General features: G+C 32.3%; 1 protein-coding gene across 2 annotated transcripts in view; it reads left to right on the top strand.

Annotated features, from left to right (window-relative positions):
• The window catches only part of LOC150088980 (leupaxin-like), a 120,357-nt gene that overhangs the window by 58,451 nt on the left and 38,969 nt on the right, over positions 1-22,937 (top strand). For both annotated transcript variants that reach the window (XM_090369745.1, XM_090369744.1), the window contains exons 2-6: positions 5,090-5,247; positions 6,652-6,802; positions 11,380-11,509; positions 12,486-12,627; positions 18,669-18,866. In XM_090369745.1, the coding sequence (XP_090225871.1) occupies positions 5,090-5,247; positions 6,652-6,802; positions 11,380-11,509; positions 12,486-12,627; positions 18,669-18,866 (779 nt within the window). The remainder of the gene's footprint in view (positions 1-5,089; positions 5,248-6,651; positions 6,803-11,379; positions 11,510-12,485; positions 12,628-18,668; positions 18,867-22,937) is intronic.

Here is a 22,937-nt window from a genome sequence, read left to right as displayed (position 1 = left end):
TTATTTTGAATGCATTTCCCCCAGGAAACAGCAGAAAAATAAAGTAGGCAGGGAAATTGTTTTTTTTTTTTTTGTTTTTTTTTTTGGGAGGGAGGAGGAAGAATTTCCCATCAAAATTTTAGATAGATCATTTTCTATGTTTCTTCAGTTTTTATTTCAGCTTGAAATTTTAGAAAACTTTTAAAAATCATAAAAAGCAGTCTTTTTATACTAACTGCAATTTATCAAATATTTATTTTAAATATATATATATATTAATTATAATAAATTCTTATAAATATTAACTGAAATTGTAAAGTTACAGAAAAGAAAAAACTTCTAATAATATACAATATCTGTTTTTTTAAATTTGTATATTGACTTGATATTCCAAAAGTTTGAATCTCTGTGTAGATTTTCAAGATCAATTTTCTGAGGATATTGTATACAAGGAGCATTTGAAAAGTTTGAAACTTAGATATAATAAAAATATCAGTTTCAGTTATAATTTTGTTTTTTTAGTATAACATTTTTGTACATCAATGAGCTTGTTCCATTTTTTCCTGTAGACTTTTATTAAAAATCTGTCAAATAAAATTTTTAAATAATGTTCTTTCAATGTTCTGACAAAATCATCATCATCATCTGTAAATCTGTTTCCATGAAGTTTAGTAAATTTGTGAACTGCTACAGTTCACAAATTTTTATGCCATGCAATTTTTATGGTAACATACAGGTGAGTTTGAACTCACCAGGGCTTGTCGCCAGGGGTGCACAAGTGAAGCACTTGCCACAGTTGCCGCATTGTTAATGAAATATGTTTTGCATTTAACATTTAGTATCAAATTTCTACTTTCTCTCTATTGTTAGGTTTTCACTATCTACAGTTATACAAATATACCACAGCAATAGGTGCAGTAATCCATAATCCCTTAATGATGTTGTGTGGAATTGTTGAGGAATTATTAATAAACTGTTTTGTTAAATGTTTTCTTTTAAAGATTGTGCAGATGCTTTTCTATGGGGGTGTGGTTAATTTGTGAGGGCTTTTTAAGTCTTTAGTAATTTTCTCCAGTTAACCCCGTAAACTGAAATGGTAGATCTCCTACTGCGTATATATATGTGTGTTTTTTTTTTTTTTTTTTTTTTTTTTTGATTTGGTAGTTGTTGGCGCATCGGCTTCTGTGGCCATATTGCACCTCCCAAGGTTTTTGCAGTACTTTGATCCAAGCCCGAGGCGGGAATCGAACCCGCGACCTTTGGGTTGCCGGGCAGGTACTTTACCCACTCGGCTAGCCCGGTCGGCTATATGTGTGTTAAGATACAATATGAATTTGACACCATTACAAGGTTTTGCCTCAGGTGTTACAAATGCCAGCACTGTTTTTGATCTCACCTCCTTACTTATGACTGCATATGCTAACCACTGAGGGTGCCTCTGTAGCCAGGTGGGAAGGATCAGCAGTGCGTAGCACACGCTTCTTGATTAGACCGGGGTTCAAGCCTGTCACCACCAAATACGGAGGATGCAGAAAGGTCAGGGAATGGCCACCGCATATCCCGGAGCAATATGGCCTTAGTTGCTAATGCTCCTAAAAACCAAATAACAAACAAACAAACTAACCACTGAACCAAGCCAGCCTAGTTGAATTAAAATGAACATTTCTGAACAAGTAATAGTTACTAATAGATAAATGTAGGCCATAGGGTGGATAGTTCAGTTGCTCATAACAACATTCTCTAATGACATGCTGAAGAACTCCACACTTGTGAATAGGTGCATTGTCATGAAGAAGCAAAAAACATTTTGTTAGTTTTATCCTTATGTTTGGTTTGATAGAATCTTGCAGTTTAAACATTAGCTGGCCAGGCATAGTAATCACTGGAAAATCATGGCGCTTTTAGATAAATAAATATTTAGTAATAACTTTCAGAATTACAAAGGTCATGGCCATATTCTTTCCTGATGATGGTTGAGTACATAACATTTTGAGAGGTGGGACACTGTTTCATTATTTTTATTAGATTTTTTTTTTGCCTTGGGGTTCCAAAAATAAACCCATGAATCGTTGCTATTAATAATCCCAGAAGTAAAGGATTTTCAGCAGGCATTAAAAAGAGCAAAGTTTATTGGCTGATTCAACACTGTTGACAATTCTGTAACTCAAGTTTTGTGGGACAATTCTTGCACCCACTTCAGACATTTGTAGATGTTTGGTGCTCATATCGATTTTTTTTTTTTAACACCACCAGTGGATATATGCACATCTCTCTCTCTCTAGCAATCTCTAGACCTTTTATATTATTATTATTATTATTATTATTACATTAGGCATATGGTGCAAGGAAGCCTGAGGCTTTTGCTGCACTAGCCAAAAAAAAAAAAAAATTCTGAGTTATCCTGAGAGAGGACACTGGGTGTGCCAAGCCCATACCCACTAGATGTGAGCCCCCTAAAGTTAATATGTTAATCACTCATTATTAATTTTTCTACAGTAGCAATTATTTAAGCATGACATCATCAGAAGATCTCCTACACCTTATGTCTTCAATAGTTCAACCATGTTTTAATTCATTTTATAGTAGAACCTCTCAAATCTGGCAATCTCTTTTCTGTCTATGTTCAGGAAAGTGGGTGACTCTGTCAAACTATCCAAAAATCATCACATTTAGTTTCCAGATTGGTGTTAGACCTGATTGTACACAGTGGAGATTTCACTTCAATGGAATTGTCTCATTGCCACTCATGAATAAGATTAGTGACTCATTGATCATAGGTAATGGATTGCTCAGTTTCTGAGTTTCAGAATTCGTACAGGACATTAGTTTGTGAGCACTGCAAACAAGTTTCTGGAATAGCTTATTGGTTCTGTCAAAGCAGGGACAAAGAAGTGATCATTCCATTGTATAAGGGTTAGTCACATCTGCCATACAGATTTGAAAAACTTGTTTTAGGAACATAGATTTGTTGGTAAGAGTGCAAAGAAGGGCAACAAGATTAGTTTGGGACATAAAAGAATATTTCTGTTAAGAAAGACAGGTTCTGTAAATTGCAGTCACAAATACGAGGTTTTGTAAATTGCAGTCTCAAAATTGCAGTCCCAAATACGAGGTTCTGTAAATTGCAGTCGCAAATATTGAGGTTCTGTAAATTGCAGTCCCAAAGCTCAAAAATGAACCTTTTTGGGCTTTGGGGATGATTTGAAATCTGCTGCATGCTCTGATACTGAAACATCCAACACTCATCTCCATTGACAATACAGTTGAGGAAATTAAGATTGTCTTGACTAGTCTGGATGATGCTCTTTGTTTCTGTTTATTCATGAGGCTGTGTGGCACAGATTTTGCAGTGACCTTCCTTTCCCCTAAATCTTCATGCAGAATTTGACAAATTTTCTCCTTATCCACATCCAACTCATCAGCCTTCATTCTGAGTGTCAAATGACAGTCCCTTGCCACAATTTCCCAAACTTTTGCAACTCTCTCTTCATATCAAGAGGTTGAATGATGCCCACTTCTTGGATCATTGCAAACATTCTCACATCTGTCTTTGAATCAACTATACTATTTAAACACACTGGCATGACTTAACATTTCATCAACATCAATAGTTTTTAACATTTCATACACTTCTGTTGCAGATTTTCCCAGTTTAAAGCAAAATTTAATATTCATTCATTGCTCATTGCAAAATTGTGACACAGAATGTTAATGCTACCAATGAAAGTAAAGTGGTTCTTATTTGCAACCTTGTCAGACTACTGGACAATCTCTGTGCCACTGTGTGTTGGAGGAAGTTTGAACTACAAACACACCAGTTCCATTTATTTTCAAACTCATTGAACATGACTGCAACAGCACCAGTCTGGAAACTTTATTGCCACACCTCATAAGTTTTGCTTCTTTGTATCATATTATTAATACTAATAAGATTGCAGTAACAATACTAAACAAGTTTCTTGTTTAGTGAATGATCTTAGAACTTGTAGATAGTTGTTAGTAACAACATCACTGAAGCAACTTTCATTCATTTGCATATGCTGGGGGCGCCTCCATAGCCAGGCGGGCAGGAGCAGCAGTGCGTAGCACACACTTCTTGATCAGACCGGGGTTCAAGCCCATGACCACCAAAAACGGAGGATGCGGGAAGATCAGGGAATGACCACTGCATATCCCCGGAGCAATATGGCCTTAGTTGCTAATGCTCCTAAAAACCAAATAACGACAGCATATGCTGCCTAAAATAAAATTAAATATTCTACAGGGGCTCACATCTGGTGAGTATGGGCTTGGCACACCCAGGGTCCTGAGCTGGATATCATCATTCTTCTCTTTCTTGGTGATTCCCTTCTACTTCTGACTCTCTCTCGCTATCTCAGGGTAATTCAGAAAATTTTTTTTGGTTGGTGCAGCATAAGCCTCAAGCTTCCTTGCACCATATAGCTAATAATAATAATAATAATAATAATAATAATAATAAAAGATTGTGGCTTTTCAAAAGACATATACAGTTTATTATCTTTTATGGAAATGGTTGTATTTTCAAAGGTATTGGGACCTTGGTGAAACAATTGTGTGAAGTGTTTTGCCTTCCAAAATATATTGCACACAGTAATATATATTTTGGAAGGAAATTTTGCTGTTCTGGGCAGTATTCACTATACATTTCCATGTATTGTATATTACCTTTCCCTTGAAAAATTTTGACTAGTCTGGAAATTCAGAAAATTCCAAGATCTGGCAAGAATCTGTTTGTTAAGTTTGAGAGGTTTGACTGTGCCACCTAGTTATTGTGGTATAGTGAGAGATAATTTCCTCCTTATAGATATTCATTATTCATTTATGAATTTCTTCTGGAATGCTTCCCTCCAGAAGAAATTTCTTCTGGAATGCTTCCCTCCTGTCATTTGCTTCTTGAAAGAAAATAGTACTTTTCATTAAATATTGTAAGTTAATTTTTTTATGCATATATTATGTATAGAAATATATAGCTATTAGTATTGATATTTAAATTTTTAAGAGTTGTGGAACTTTTTGAACACTCTTTGTGTGTTTTTCCTTTTTGTATTTGCTTATGTTAGTTTCTCATTTATGTATTTTGCAATTACAGATGCACTTCTAGCAGATCTTCAAAGTCAGAGTCAGTTGAACACTGGTTCTACTTGCATGCCCTCCAATGCATGTGGGTTGTCAATGAATCCTGCTTTTGCAACATCCCACACAGTTTCTTCGGAGCGATATGAGTATCATCATGGTGACAAAGGAGCAGTAAGTACTTATATTATAGTTTTATTGTGAATATTTTCTCCATTAAAAATTTCATTCCTTTTGTCCATTTATTACTTTGCAAAGGAGAAAAAACATGCATGAATATATTGGGATTTAAGTTAATTGCTGTTAAATTTGATAAAAAAAAAACTTATCTGTTTCAAAAGTTACAGGACACTTTTTTTTTTTTTTTTGTTTTAATAGAATAACTTCAACAGAATTTGTTAAAGTAGCAGATTAGACTTATTTTTTGACCGGCTCATTCTTCTTTCTGGTACTATCATTTGTGCTAGTATGTAACTTCATTATAGCCATTTGATAACAGTCATGATAGACAGCTCCAATTGATGAGCAAAGAGTGAACATTAAAAATTTGTTTTGAGCAGTGTGAACTGCAGATGCATATCTTATTGATTTATATGTAGAATTTGTAATTATCTGGTCAGACTGAAGAAGCTGGATAAAACAAAAATTTTACTGCACTTTGATGGTTAATAAAATGTTATTCTGAGAAAATGTTTTTGTTTTATATTTTTATGTGCAGAAATTTCTATTTGGATATTACACAGTCATATTTTTACCTTGAATCCGTTTGTTACATTTTTTTAAAAAAATATAATTGTTTACATTCATTTCAAAAGTTGACGGTGATGTTTTTAGACTAAACCAAGAGCAGGAAACAACTTTCCCATTAAGAAAAAAAAAGCAGTTGATTAGGCAATATTCAATTTTAATAACAAATTCAAAAATTTCAGGTCAAATACAACAAAAATGGTCAAGACAGTAAATAGCCTAAACCTAAAAAAAATTTTTTTTTTTTTGTCCTCGCCTTTTTCCCATTATTATATGGGGTCAGCGTTTTTTTTTATTGTTTTGGCATGCAATTTTTTACGGCCAGATGCCCTTCCCGATGCCAACCCTCACCCTTTATCCGGGCCGGGAATATGCGGTGGTCATTCCCTGACCTGCCGCATCCTCCGTATTTGATGGGTACGGGCTCAAACCCCGGTCTAATCAAGAAGTGTGTGCTATGCACTACCGCTCCTGCCCACCCGGCTACGTAGGCACCAGCCTAAACCTAAAAATAAGTGAGATAAACCCTGCTGCCTTTTAATAGAAACATCCAGTGTATTTTTCTTCTTTTTTCTCAGAGCTTAAGTTATCAGTACTCAATTAGGGCAACTAAAAATGTTCTGTATTCCAAAGCAAGGTAAATGGATTATGTAATTTATCTATGTAGCTTTTAAAATTTTTTTTTTTTTTTTTTTAAATATTCAAGAGTTGTTTCTGGCTTCATTGTTTTCATTACAACCTTACTTCATTTTAAATAAATACTATGTAGCTATTTTTCTTTTATTAATGTGGATGATAAGATTTTTCATAGAAATTTAATTATTTTTACAGCAGCCTATTTATCAGAATCAGCAGGTTCTTCGTGAGATGACTACTTCCTTATCCAAACAACCATGTAGCCCTCCTGCGAATGATATTAGCAGCAATTTATCAGAACTTGACAGCCTCTTAGAGGACTTGAATTCTGCTCGTTATTATGATGGTAAGAAAAGATGCTTTGCTACAAAAAAAAGTAACCTCTGTATTATAGTTTTATATAGAATTATCATTGTCTTAGCCTACATAATGCTCAGAAAACATTGCTTTTCCCATTGCTTTTTATTTTTTGTAATACAGTGTTAATAATGATTTTTCACAGGATTTTTCCATTTCCAACTTTGATGATTATGTATTTTTAAACTTTGGAAACTGTGTATGTTACTGTGCATCTGGAAGAAAATAAAACAGGATATATAGTTGTCAAAAGTCTGCCTTCACTTTCTCGTACACATTATTTTTATGGTGCTACTTGATGTACCAGAACTTTCAACTTTATTTTTTTTTAATCAGAAAATATTTAATTACAAATTTCTCTAAATAATAGCTGCCTGATTTCCTTTCTTTTGTAATTGATATATAGATGAAAGCCCCAGAAAAATTTGAAGAAATATATTTGGCTAGAGGGTTCCAGGAATGACTATAAATAACTTTAAATAGAAATTAACTAGTTATTTGCTTTTGTTCCTTTCAAAATAGTTCCCTTAGACAGCTCCACACAAAACAGTTCTCTTTTGGCATAACTTATTTGGTGATGTTGATTTCAGTGTTCTCAATGTGTGAGATGTGATCAGAAAGTTTTGGAACTGACTTGACTTAGTATCTTGAAATTGTGGCTTTCTAGTGAGTTGCAAATTGTTACTTGTTTTATGACACATCTAGACACTGATATGTGCAGATTCAATGTGTGCATTAAGTCTGGATTAAAATGCATTGAGTAGAAGGCATTTATGTGTTTCATCACATTTTAAAATGAATAATTTTACTGAGCAACAAATTTTGTTTCAGATTAGGAAATAGTTCTGTAGATACCTCTGAAATGGTTTTTTATTGTTTATTTATTTATTTATTTTTGGCTGGAGCAGAAAAAGTCTGTGACTTCCTTGTGTTATATGGCTGATATTAATATTAAATGTTAAAAACAGCTTTCGGAGAAGATGTTATTTGTCGTTTGAAAACTTTATAAGGGTTTGCAAAGTTTAAAGAGAGCCACCTGTCCATCAAAAATGATCTTTGCTCTGGCTGCCTTTCATCTTAAAAAATCAATGATTCAATCACTCGTGTTTCTGATCTGATCAGGAATGATCAATGTTAAACTATGTGCAAAGTTGATAGTGAAATTGGTATTCCTTATGGAATGTATCAGTCAACTTTAACAAGATTTGGGAATGCAACTTGTTTCAACTAAGTTTGTGCCTGGCATCCTCATTAATGATCACAGAGAGTGGTGAGCTCTCTCAAGGCAGAACCTTTGTCAACTGCTAACTTATAATTTGTTTCATTCATAATTATTGGTGATGAAAGATACTCTCAAACAAGTGTGAAGATCGTGCTTATCATATTTTTTGATCTCACATTATGAACTTGTCCTGCATGGTCAAAGCATAGACCAGAAACATCTCAGAAGAATTATATGACGATTGTGTGATGCTGTTTGAAGAAAACAGCTGGAAAAGTGGGCTTCAGGAAATTGGTGCTTGAATCTTGGCAATGTCCCTACACACTCCATATTTTCCACTCCACCACTGTGCTTCCTTATCTGCCATACGGATTTAGCTTACTATGATTTTTTCCCCCAGGGTCCCCTTGAGAGGTCACAGATTTCCAATGGCTGGTGAAATTATTCAGAATGTGACACAGGAATTATTACTTAGCAATTCCAAAAGAAGACTACCAGGAAAGCTTTGAGAAGTGTTGGAATCTGTGTATGCAGGGTCAGAAAGGCTACTTTGGAGGAGATCCATTTGAATAGCTGGTAAAATATTAGTTCAGTCCCCCATACTTTTTTGATTGTACCTGTATGCTGCTCTTAAAAGCTAAAACATGTACCTTTTAGCAGCAAAGTTTTGATTCTTTAGAATCGAAAGAACTCAAAGAGAGTCAAATTAGAAGGGGGGTAGGGAGAATATTCCAAATGTAGGATCATTTTAACATCGGAAATTGCATCACTGATAATGCAATGCAAGGCACACATTGTAATGATGCAATATCCACTTATATGGCTATAATTTACTCTTTTTTTTTTGGAACCATACTAGCTGCCAGTTTGGGGAGGGCTCAGAATTTATAGTTTTGCTTCTGACAGCAATTGATAACTTTTTTTTTTTTTTTTTTTACCATAATCATGGCTTGAACTTTAGATAATTTACACACAGATAATTTAGTTCCACTTTCATTTTTCACACATAATGGATGAAATTCCAAATTACAGTAATACCCTGAAGTTACGCGATAGGTGGGTCCGACGAAAATCGCTTAAGTCGAATTCGCGTAAGTCGGGGTACAACTTTGCATATAGATACATATAAATTTTGTTTAATTGGGACCAAGGACTAACAAAAACACTAGTTTAGAAAAAAATATTTAATAAAATTGCAGTTCTTTATACACATTAATACAAAATATGTATTAAAAAAATAAATGAGTTATGTAAAAAAGTTATTTCGATGTCAATGGCTTCATAAAATCTAACAAATTCGTCTGACGACACAGCGCCTTCTTTTTTTCATGCAGAATTTCTTCGTAGCAAGCTAATAATTTTTTTATTCCTTGCTTTGTAGCTATAACATGTTCTTCGTTGGAGTCTGTTTTCTAAAATTTTTAAGCCCTTTTCAATCGAGCTGAGACCTTCTGTCAAGCTTGCAATTGTCATGTGCTTTTCTGGTGGAACTGATACTTTTTATCGGATACTTCAGTGACGTTTTGCTCACGCATCTCTATGAGCTCATTCATTGTCAGCTCCTGACTATGTGAATCCAACAGCTCGTTGACATCATCACCATTGACTTCCAAATCTAATTGCCTGGCAAGATTAACAACTTCTATCACATGAGCGACATGATCAGTTTCTGGCATTGTTTTCTTCTCGTTTTTGAAAAAAAATGGACAAAGTTTCTTCCAGACACCATTCAATATTTTTTTGTGAATTTCATCCCAAGATTCTTCAATGATTCTTACGGCATCTAAAACATTGAATTGTTTCCAAAAGTCTTTAACAGATATCTCATTATTTTGTCTCATAGCTTTATTCAGCCGTGCAAATGAATGCCTTGTGTAGTAAGCCTTGAATGTTTTGATGACTCCCTGGTTGATCGGTTGAAGCAAGCTAGTTGTGTTTGGAGGCAAAAACACAACTTTCACACGTGGGTCGAAATTAATTAGGGTTGCAGGAGGGTGACCGGGTGCATTGTCAATAAGAAGCATCACTTTAAATGGAATCTGTTTAGACTTGCAATAACATTCGACTTCGGGTATGAAGTGGTGACCAAACCAGTTCCCAAAAACGGAAGCTGTCACCCAAGCTTTATGATTTGACTTCCAAATCACTGGTAAGCTAATATTAGATATATACCGAATGAAAAAATCAAGAACCACGTAACTCCGAGTTCACGTAAGTCAGGGTATTACTGTATACTTACTGAATCAGAAACTTTTATGCTTGTGTAGGACTTGTAGAACAATTACACATCTTCACATGGATTTTTAAGGGTTCTCTATTGGGACACTAATTATGTTGCTATATACAATATTAGATTTTGCATAATCTGATAACCACTCTAATTAAAGCAATCTGCTAAACAATTCACATGCAGTCAATGATTGCCTTAGTATGAAGCTGAACATATAACTAACAGAAGAATAAAGATATCTGTAGTTTTTAGAGCAAGGGTATACATCCTTTCAGAAGTAGTGTGGTGTGTTGTGTCACGTCAGGTTTACTCTGGCATAAAGTTTGTTTCCAATGGTGAATTTTTGAAATGGTAGGTCTGTATGTATCTAAAATGAAATGCATTTCATTTTAGAAAAATAACATCTTCACTTTAAAATTAAATTGAAATGCCTATCGATCTCGGTGACTTTTTTAGCAGTGCCTCATTGTGATGATTAAACGAAATGGTCTTCTGTGCCATTTAGCGTGTTCATGTGCTGTCTTTGGCATGCACATTAATTATGTGGCTAAAAAATTCAGTTTTCAGGCAAATTCCATACAGTTCAAAATTAAGGAGCTTCATAATCCATTATTTCAGTTAATAAAAAAATTGACCTTGATGGAATGCAAATATTTTCTGATTTGAGTTTCTGTGCTAATCTAGCTGATGGAAAACTGTACCTAGAAAGTATGTAAAACAGAAAGAAAATGATGTTTGGAAATTATTAATAATTTGGCATAATGCATAATTTGGCATCCGTGGCATTTATCTTTTAAGCCTTGCCAGCCTATATTTCCTTTGCCCTTCTATGGTTGACTACCCTTGGAAAAATATTCAAAAAAGTTCCAGATTTTTGAGGTTCTGTTTTATTTATATAAAAATAAGGTTTTTTTTTTTTTTATTTCTCCTTCTATAATAAGGTCTTGGTATCAAAATGAATCTAGAAAGGTGATCACAATGAACAAATTAGCTGAACTGTGGATGGGAAGCTTGTGTACAGCAACTTTTATTTTAAATGTATTGTAGGCCATTCATAAGCATTATTTTTTAAAAAATAAAGTAAAATTTGTGCTGAACAAGTTTTATCATTTAGGGAGACTTTCTACAAATCAGGAACCACTTGGGAACAAAGAAACCACTCCTGCACATTTTACTGGGACCATTAATGGTCTCCACAATGGAGGCCAACCAAGCACTCCACATATGGGATCAACTGGTGGCAGGTAAGCTAATATAAGAATGTTCTTAATTTACATTTTTTTTTTTTTTTTGGAAATTTTCCTTTATTAATAATTTTTTTCTATATTAAATGTAGAATCATTTTAGCTGATTATGCAAACAAAAAATAGTTGGTTGAACTGTGTTGTACCTCAATTTATTTTGCATATTCTAGTATGTTATATAAAATTTCAACTATAGTGTAGAATATTGTAGTTTTTTGAAATTTCAAACATGCTTTTATAACACTGTTCATGAAAAGCCATTGTATGATCAGAGTACACTATGTATTATTGTTCCGTAACCAAAAACATACATTTCTTTGTGTTTGCAAGATTATGCTACATTAACAATAATTTGTAGGATAATTCTCTATCACTTTAAATTTATAGTGTGCATTCATGATTAAGATGCTTATTTTTGAACTGTGGGTGGGTGGGTGGTTTGGTAGGTAGGGAAACCTTAGAAGAAAGCTCTTTTCAATTAAGTGCCAAAATGTAAGTGACTAACAGTTATGTTATTGTTAAGTTTCTGAACATGTGCCATAAGATTGTGGCACTTTTTTTTTATCAGGGATATTTTGCTGTTTGACTTCTTTTTTTCTTCCTCAAGCAAGGTTCAAGCATTTAAGTAATAATTTTGATTGTTTACATCTAAGTAGTAAAAAAAATAAGAGAAATTAAAATTTCTGTGAGGTCCTAAAGATAGTGTTCTGCATTGACTTCTGCCAAATAACTTATAAAATTCACAATTTATTTGTTCATGATATAATTCTCTCTCTCTCTCTCTCTCTCTCTCTCTCTCTCAGAGTACAAATTCTTTAAAAAAATATTTGAACAATCCTTTTGACTTATGAATTTTTATAAAATATTTCATAGAAGATTTTTGTACGAATTGATTTAAGTATTGTTTATATTTTTAAAGCTCATTAAAAATGACTGGTTCTGTAATAGGTTATTTATTTTTTTAAATTTCTTATAGGCCACCTTCAAAAATAAAGCAGCCATTACAAAGAGAACCAGCAGTTTCAACTGCTGAAGCTGCTATTGTACAGCCTACCTCCACAGCATCATCAGCAACTAAAGAGCTTGATGATCTTATGGCATCCTTATCTGATTTCAAGGTAACATGCTTTAATGGTTTTCTGCTTACATTATAAATATGATTACAGAATTAGATCAAAAGCAGCATTTTCACTACAGCCATGTGAATTTTTAAAAGTTGAGGAAAAATGTTTTATAATAAATGAGTGAAAATCTAAAGAAAGATGCAGAAAAAAACAATTCAGATCATGTGCATCTGATCCACCCTTGAGAGTCTATTTGTACAAGTGTATTTCAGCCTATAGAAAGGGCTGGAAATCTCTCATCACATGTTTCTTATATGATTTTAATTATATGAACTGTGTGTATGTGTGTATTATTTATTATTATTATTTTTTTTTTGCATTTTAAATTTTGGATTATTTTTTGTTTGCAACAGTAATTGGAATTCCTTAAAATAAAGTTCATTAAAATGTATATAGCTGATTTATAAGCAGTTGTACAACTGCTTATAAATCAGCTATATGTTTTCTGAAATTTTATTCTTAGAATGTTGGAATAATTTATTCCATTGTGGAAATAGCAACAAAAAAAGAGATTAACATCAGCAAGAAAGACTATTTATGAATGTGATGATAATTTTCATAAAATGAATTTTTATTTTTTGTTCCAATCATTCTTAAAAGCCTTATAATGTATTGCACTAGGGCTGTATTTCAGTGTACAGGGAATGCTTTACTGATCAGCACATTAGTCAAATATTTCTACTTTATTCAGAAACATGTTGTTTTTCAAAGGCCAGGAGGCAAGTTTGATCATGTCATGTTTTGTTTTACTTTGGTTCTTAAAAGAAAGAATGTAAGGAAATGTAATTTAAGAACACAAATTCAAAAAAATGAGTCTCCTTTGCAATAAAATCAAGTCAGGAAATTTGATAATCACATTTATAAATTAAAATATTAAAGACATAAAGTACATGAACTTGGAATGCAGAGTGGATTATAATTTATTGCCATACTCTTTGAGATTGGTAATTTTGTAGACATATTTAGCAGGCTATCAGCCAGTGATTCTTTGTCCTTGTGTTAATCCTTACGAGGTGAATGACTTGTCGTGTTTCCCACTGTTTTTATACTTCCTCTTCCTAAGACTGGTAGTACAAATGATGCCAATTGTTTATTTAGTGAGTGTCTGTTGATATATTTAAAGGATAATTTTTCAGGCACATTATTAAGAAGACAGGTTGTTTATTTTTAGCAGTGGCTAATCACAGGTGTGTTTTTTATTTTTTGCCCATTGAGTTTAAAAGGAGCTTCAAGCCACTTGGAAAAGAGCCAGAATAATCTAGAAGTAGGTGGTTTCTTGGAGTAGCTAGAGTAGCTATTCCGAAACATTTGCAAAAATAGGGTTCATTTTTTCAAATATAGAAGGAACTAGTTAAGAGAATCTTAGCTGCTACTGAACTACTTTTCTGTGTTTCTACTTGGTGAAGCCATATAAGTACTTGTGTTATAACAGCCAATCTGAACATGCCAGTTTTCTCTCATACCACCTATTATTTGCTTAAATTGAATACTCTTTAAATATTTTTAGGAACATTTTAATAAAAGAATTATTTTATTACTACATCCAGCCATGGTTGGAATAGAAAGAAAATTTTATAATATAATTGGGAAAGGACATTATGTGGTTTCTATTCATATGGTAAAATTTATACTGTATATATTCATATGTATAGTATAAATTTTACCATAAGGAAAATTTTATTTTCCAGTTATGCTTAAGTAAACCATGAAACAAACTAGTCTTCTTTATGGCATCACTAGCCTTTTGTTTTTAATGTCATCCTTTTTGTTTATTATGCATTCTGTGGTTGAATATGTCGTGAGGAAGTTTCTTTCCAGTTATTCTTAGTCATACAATCAACAAAAGCACAGGTAGTTAAAAGGAAGTTCTGGTAAAGATCTCATATAATTGATTTAGTATAGTCATATAAAAATTGAAATGAAGAGAGCATATCCCATGATGTTCTTTTGATGCTTTTTTCCTTGAACGTTTCATAACTTGTAATGTAGCTGGGTACACTTATCAAAAGATCCTCTCATATAACAAAAAAAGAATTAGTTTCAATCAATAATCAATTCCTAACAATTTTATTGAAGAAAATTGTTAAAATTGAAGAAAAGAGAAGGTATATAATGTTTGTTTGCATGAGAAAAAAAAATTCTTTTAGGGAAAGAAAAATTTAGTTTTATTTGTCACTTAATTTTAATAATACATTATGAAATATAAATTTGGTATAAAATTTGTAGTCAAAGTTAATTCAGCCATTACTTGTATTTATGTAACAGTTTTGAACATAAAATTAAAAGTAAATTGCATGCTGAATTATTAAATGTAATGGATTGAATTAAATTAAATTGTTTGAAGAAAGGTTAAAAGATTATTTAGGTTGGACAAATTTTTATTTATTGCTATCAGAATGGAAAGAATACTGGAGTGAAATTTTGATGGTTAAAAGATTATTTAGGTTGGACAAATTTTTATTTATTGCTATCAGAATGGAAAGAATACTGGAGTGAAATTTTGATGGCTTGCATTGAAAAGTGGATTTTCTTTCCTATTGTCATGAATTAAAAATTAAAACTATGATTTTTGTCTCTGTTTTTTTTCCCCTTCATTTTTGCCCTCAAAAGTGAAGTTGTTGACTGTAAGTCAACAACAGCACACTGGGAATGAGGACAAAAGTGATTTAGAGAATAGAATGTACATAATTATAAGTAACTTTTAAAATGAATATTAAAAATAACAGCTTTGGTTGATCTCTTAAAAGGAGGACTTTAAGAAGCCACACATGACCAATGTATAATTATTTTAGAATTTGGAAGTATTTTTATGTAAGTTTTTGCTGTGGTTTTCTAATACAAGTAAGGTGATTTAGGACCAAAACTTAGTAGTGGAATAACCCAAGTTTGGTATAAACTTTTCCTTTTATGGAAGTAATAATTTAATCAGACTTAAATAAAAGAATTGACCACCGCATATCCCCAAAAAGTTATAATAATAGCCTTATGATCTGTAACACAACAAAATAAATTTTTTGTTTTACTAATTGTTGATAAAAAGTTAACAATTTTTGGATAACTTAACACCACTCTATAATATAGAATTTTATATTATAGAGTGGTGTAAAGATTAAAATAATTAAAAAGTAAGTTTAATTTCTTTTATTTTTATTTCATAATTGGTGTTTATATTGAGTGGCTGGCATATTTGACATCTAGAGTGAGTCTGCCATAATTGCATTCTTGAATTGAGTGAAGATTTTGAGGCTTTTGATTTTGATTTTGAGGCCAAGAACCACAGAATGGAGGTACACATAAATAAGGGCACCTCCGTAGCCAGGTGGGCAGGAGCAGCAGTGCGTAACACGCTTCTTGATTAGACCGGGGTTCGAGCCCATGACCACCAAATACGGAGGATACGGAAAGGTCAGGGAACGGCCACCGCATATCCCCGGAGCAATATAGCCTTAGTTGCTAATGCTCCTAAAAACCAAATAACAAACAAACAAACACATAAATAAAGGCATGACATAGATTATAAAACATTTTAATATGGTGCAGCTATTAAAAATTAAAGCAATATCACATTCCAATCCACAGAATGCTTTCAGTATAGTAGGGACCAAGTGCCCAAATTTTTTATAAGCATAATTTCTTATTATAATATTCGAAAGCATTAAAATGAAATGTGTATTGTACACAGTTTAGTGGCTTCTTGAAATGCCTACCCCTGCAAATAGTTAAGTAGACAAGCTAGTCTGCTTAACCTTCAACTACAATATCTACTTTTGGGGCTCCTCCTGCAGTTGAAAGCCCCTTTTTAATAAGTTGTAGCAATTTCTACAGATTGAATGGAAAGATAATGTGGGGAGGGGAACAAAATTCACATATTTTGGCTTATTGGGATTAATTGCCACTCCAAAATAAGCAGTATATTCCATGAAGTTAGTAACTGCATTTTGTACAGCTAGAATATACAGAGTTTGTTGAAGGAATTAGAAGGCATTAGAAGGAAAATGACTAGTAGAGAAGATATCACCAGCACATGAACAGAAATTTAACTTCTGGTAGAAGAAACGATAATGGGATAGCTGAAAATAGTAAGGCTGGCAGTGCTCCACACTAGACCAGAAGGCTCACACCAATGTGTTTTCACAACATTAGTTAAGTCTGCAAAAAAAAAAAAAAAAAAAAAACACCAGTTGCATTTCTGTGAGTAACTTTATAAGAATTTTTAAGAATTTTAATTTTTATATTGTAGTAATATACAAAAACAAGATGAAAACAGAAAACTGCTCTCATTTGTAATCAAACTATCCTTGTAATTTTTATATGGTTATTTACATTTTAAGACTTTTCAATGGAAAGGTATTTGCAATAATGAACTAGAATTCACATTACCATTAAATGAAATGTTTTGTTTGCTGAAGTACTTTGAAAGTATTTCTGAAAAAATTAGTTTTATATTGTATTCCTCGAGTGCCATGATGCGTAAGTAAACTGTGTTGTTTAAAGATAATAAAGCACTGATCAAAACCTATGTTGGTATTATTATGTTTATTCCCGAATTGGAAATATGTACATAATGGAGTCAAACATTTTGTGGTCTTTTCTTGCTGCTTCTTCAGTGACAGCAGTCTTTGCAACATTACCATCACAAAAGATCACTTTGGTCACAGGAACAAGTTGTGATCCTTTTTTGATGGTGATATTGCAAAAACATCTGTCACTGAAGAACCAGTAAGAAAATACCATAAAATATCTGTACTCTCTTAATACAAAATATCTGTCATCTGTACTTTTTTAAGTACAGATGACAGATATTGACATTTACTGTAATATTTTGTAAATGTCACCATCACATTTACATTTACTGTAAATATTTTGTAAATGTCACCATCCTGGTCATGTTTTAATCTCCTAAATTAATTACAGTATTGTAAGCTGTTTATTTTATGTTTTCATTTCTTATAATAAAAAAAGACTTTTCTTTTAAGTATCTGAGACTCGAGTGTGTTTACATGATATTTTATGTCTATATTAGACATCTCTTATATTTCTTTTAACCATATTGTTTTGTTGAGGGTTTTTTTTTTTTTTTCAAAGTTAATTTATTGGCTCAATTATATATATATAAAATGCATTATATATGACCCTCTCCCCTTTCATATATATATATATATATATATGAAAGAAGAGAGGATCATTCATCAGAGTACTCCACAATTGTGTCTGCCTTTTCATGCTTTTTTGTGATTCCATCCAGATTATGATGGAATCATAAAGAAATACTTCAAATATTTATATGCATATTTGGGAAGCATGTAAATGGCTGCAGTCTCTCTTGTTTTGTTTGGTATTTCCTCAGTATATTAAAGACTAATTTATGTAATTTTATTTGAGTTGAATCTAATTTTTTGTGTCATCGTATTTCATCACTAGCTCCTTATATCAAATGGATCAGGTCTTCAGATATGTTTGCACATATTTGGAACAGTTTCTCTACCAGGAAGGTGGGAGAATGTTATTTTCGTGGGTAAAGTTTCAGTCTTCAAGAGACCTTCTATGTACACCATGTACCTCTATATGTTGAAGTGTCATGGTTTTAAAAACTGTCACATCCTACTTGAACCTCACTTTAGCTGTTGCTATGGTAACTTGGCACAGAGTGGATAGTGATGGAGAAGCCACACCCCACCACCCACATTGGGACAAAAATAGCACTTCTGGAGCTTCATCTTTAGTGTCCCTTATTTTAGAGCAGGGTGGTAGTGGCAGCATTCCTCCTAACCTTCTTTCTGTTTTCTGTCACTCATCTTGCCTTTTTCAGTCTACTTGGAACCAAATTGCCCTGAAAAAAAAAATGTTTCTGACAGGAAATCAATTTCTCCCAGAATTCAGTGCAGGTTCCTTCCTCCTCACAAAGTGAGTTGGAACAGTACAGCTTTAATCTTTTCTGGAAGAGTGAGACTGTTCTGTGTCTAGTGAGGTGATAATCTGTTTGCTTTTCCAAACCCAGTTTTTGTGATACTTAGTATCTTGTCTGTTTGATGTAGGTGACTCAGCCACCTAACCCCAGTGAGCCAGCATACGCCAAGCCACAGAAACCCAAGAAGCCTTCAACAGGCAGCAGTAGCCATACTGACCAGTTGGATTCTATGCTAGGGACTCTTCAGTCTGACATGAGCAAGCAAGGTGTTACCACAACAGCCAAGGGCCATTGTAATGCCTGTAATAAGCCCATTGTTGGTCAGGTAAGTATTACTATATTTGTAACAGACAGTGATTATTAAGATATTAATTTTTGCATTGGGAAAACATAGATCCAGAGAGTGTCATTAAGATTAAGAAGTTAAAAGCCTTCTGCAGTGTGTACAAATTTTGTTAAATTTCAATTAGTGAATTGCCTAAAACAAATGATGTATTTTGTTTAGTGATAAATATGCTGTCATTAACTGTGAATGAGGGAAGTAATTAGGTCAGCTTTAGTTTATATGCAGTTATGACCTAATATATGTAAAGACCTCACATTTAAGATAGCAAGTTTAAAGAGAAACAGAATGAGATATTAATAAAAATAATAATAATCCATTCCCAAATTCAGTTTTCATTATGGTGATATTAATCTTCAAAATATCATGAATAGAAATGGATCAAAGTGTGCATACATGTTTTGAGCATGAAAACAATTAGCAATATATTTATTATAATTTTTTTTACTGAGATTATTACTTATTTTAGTTTGGATCTTGATATCTTCTTATGGTATAGTGTACTTCCATTACCATGGACTGTGAACAGTAATAACTGGTGTTTTGCATACAGAGAAGAAGTTTAAACTTTTCATACCTACATTTTATCATGATATTTTAAATATAATTAATAGCAATTGTAATACTAAAATACATTTGGGTTTGTAAGGATAATGGTTTGAGACATTTAATAAATTACATCTTAGTATTATTTATTAAAACTTTTTTTTTTTTTTTGCAAAAATAAATTTAACAGATGTTGATATAACTGTTTGGAAGGTAAATTCCATCAGTTTGCTGATTTTGAAATGAATGGATAATATTTAATTTAAATTTTATAAGTTTAGATTAGAATCACTGTATGGTTAGTTTCCTACTTTTTTCATCTGATATTGCTTGTATAGCAATATCAGATGAAAAGATAATACCTTGGATAGGTATTATCTTTGGAATGATGCCGGAGGAAAAATTATACAGTATGGTTAACAACACACTGCATCATTTAATGTTGGTGTGCCACAAAATATTGTTAATATGTTAGACCATTTTAAAAGGCAGCTTAAAATTTTCTCAGAAGCTGTTTTTAATATACTGTATCAAATAATAATTATTTTTATCAAACTATTTTATGCATATGAATCGTAGTACCAAATTCATTTCAAATATCATAGTACCAAATTCAGTTAAAAAATAATAGTAACAAAATCAGTTTAAAATTGATGTGATGCATCATCTGATGCACTTTTTAGAGATACATTAATCCCAACAAAAGTAAAAGCATGAAAGTCCTTGACAGATCTCTTGTAGACGTTGAACATAACACATTCTCTGAATAATAGTTTCCCCCCTCCCTAAGAGGCTGTATCCTGTATCCATAAATTTAAATGTATTTTGAGTTAAAATTTATTTATTTATCAATCAAAATAACTACTGCAGCTGGCAGCATTCTTCATATATTTTTATTCTATATAATAGAATTTCTAGATTAAAACTGCTTCTTCTACTACAACTTTTTCTCGTAGAAAATAGCACATGTAAAGTTTACTTAATATGAGTTTACCATGAAAGTTTTAATCTGCGGAAATTAAAGCATAAGCAAAATACTTCTTACTGTTTCTTTCTTTTGTTTCAAGGAAAGTTTTTTTTTCTTTCTTTTTAATTTGGTTGAATTTTCCTTTTGTTTCAATATTATATAGTATCATATTATCAAAAGAAGTCTGTCATGTCCTTATACATTGGTTGAGATAATAAATTAGCAGTTACTAGTCTTGTGGTACACAGTTATCAATAAGCATATTGTTAGTGACTTGCTGCTTTGTGTATCAGATTATTTAATTTAAATACAATTTATGTTTTTGGGGATCAAATTTTTAAATGCAAAGAACTATTTGTTTTCACACATTCATCAAATAAAAAAAAAATGTTAACCTTTATGGAGTCTATATATAATTTATTTCAGTGGTATTCCTGCTACACACTATAAATGATTTTAGGGAGACACTCAAAGAAATATTTTAAACTAAACTGCCCTCTGTCAACTTTCAAGAGCACTAAAGGCTCCATTACTACTTTGACAAGTGTTAGCTTATATGGCCTTGGTCTAGTTGTTGTAATTAAAGATGAATAAAAAAGATATTGTGAACTTCTAGTTTCTGAATGAATAATTGCAACTGGAATGTGATTATACTTTAACATTTTGTCTCTAGGAAATAAATTATACTGCAAGTATTTTAATGAAATTTTATTCACCATGTACATAACTGTTGGCTTTTTTGAGACAAGGAAGAAAAGCTTATTTAGTGTATACCTTACATTTTATTTTATTTAAATAATAATAAAATAAAATTTCTGCTTTATATTTCATATGTTTCCTTCAAATATTTATCTAATTCTTTAAGTCTGTATAAGCCTCTGCCAGACTAAGTGGTAACTTGCTCCAGTAGTATCAGTTACTCTGACTAAAAGCAAATTTCCTTTTCTTATATCCAATCTGTAATTATCTTAACTTAATTTGATTCTGCCCCTTGTTACATCATCCTAGAAGGAGAAAATTTGCCTCTGTTATTGTTTGCCCAGCTCTTTTTTTCTTTCATGGCCTTAAACACCTTAATTAGATCCCCAGATTTTGATTACAGAAATTTGTAGATTGCAGAACTGGTGTCTCTTCCTATATGGTATCTTTATGCATACACAACTAGTCTTATTATCCTCCTTTGTATTCTTTCAAGAAGTTATCATTTCCTGAAATGAGGCTCAGTCCTATATATAATATTAGAGATGTGGTCTGACCATTGGTTTGTGCAGTGAAATAGGTTTCTCTTTGTCTCTACTGGAAAAGTTTCTGTATATCATTGAGAGCACTCTGTGCACTGTCCTTGCATCTTTGCTGTACTCTTGAGGGGGAACTTCATGTTGGATTGTACAAGTACAGTTCTTTTCAATCTTCAGTTGTTGAGTGTGCTACTGTATTGATAATTTAACTTAGGATTACTGTGACCTAGATACGTAATCACACATTGATCCTAAAAAGGTAATTACAATTAACTTAATTGTCATTTTTATACCACTTGTGTAATATAATTTGTAGGTATTAGAGCAAAGGGATGACAAATTTCTGTTCTGAAGTTTATCACAATGAGATTATATAATATCAGTAATAATATTAATGATTAGCATTAAACTGATACAGATCAGTTGACACAACATCTGATTTTGTTGTGATTAAATTCTTCCCCAAGCAGTGATAAACAAAATTCTTAACATTAGGGGGGGAAAAACCTTTTTCTTTCCCCTTCCCATAATCCCACTGAAGTTTATAAACTCGTTTTAGTAAGGTCTGGATTTGTTGTCAATACTGTATTGACAACAAATTATCCTGGGTAGCTTTAGATTCAGTGCTTCTATTGTTGGATCTGGATATGAATATGAAGTAAAGATAAAATATCATCTGGTTCTAAAATAATGCCTAACAGTGTTGGCCAACTTTAGAACATGGGAATTGACAATGAATTAAGATTGATAATGACAGCTCCTTCGCCAAAAAAGCTTGCAGTCTTCTATAGTTATCTTTCAGTTGGTTGTACCATCAAACAATATGCCAAAACTTCTTGGATCACTGCCTTTGGCTCTCTGCCATTATCGACATTCGATCTTTCACGGTAAAGTTAAAACTTCTTTTTCACAATCTTTACACATTGAGGTTAACAGGTTAGTTATTGCAACAACCAAGAAGTGTATAATGAGATGTTGATACCCTGAATTTTTTTGATTTGTTATAAAGATGAACAAGATTAATAGTTGTCAACTTCATTTAGCAGATGTACTCCCTAATATATTTTAAAAGGTCTTTTATAGTCCTTGAAAAAGATTTTCAAACATCCAAATATTGTGTTTCTCTAGTTGAAAAGCACCAATAGAATCTTTTATATACCTTTCTTTACATATTTATGCTCTATTGCAATAAAGAGATTAATAATAATAAAAAAAACTTTGTTTCCTTTCAAAATGATTTACTCGTTTAATATGACTTATGAAAAAATGTCATTATAACCAAAACTAAGGTTTTTTAATATA

Source organism: Mastigoproctus giganteus, chromosome 3 (genome assembly GCF_048544385.1).
Source record: "Mastigoproctus giganteus isolate SK-2022 chromosome 3, ASM4854438v1, whole genome shotgun sequence".
Taxonomy (NCBI): Eukaryota; Metazoa; Arthropoda; class Arachnida; order Uropygi; family Thelyphonidae; genus Mastigoproctus; species Mastigoproctus giganteus.
Note: the sequence above shows the minus strand (reverse complement) of the source record. Positions and strands in the feature narration are given on the sequence as shown.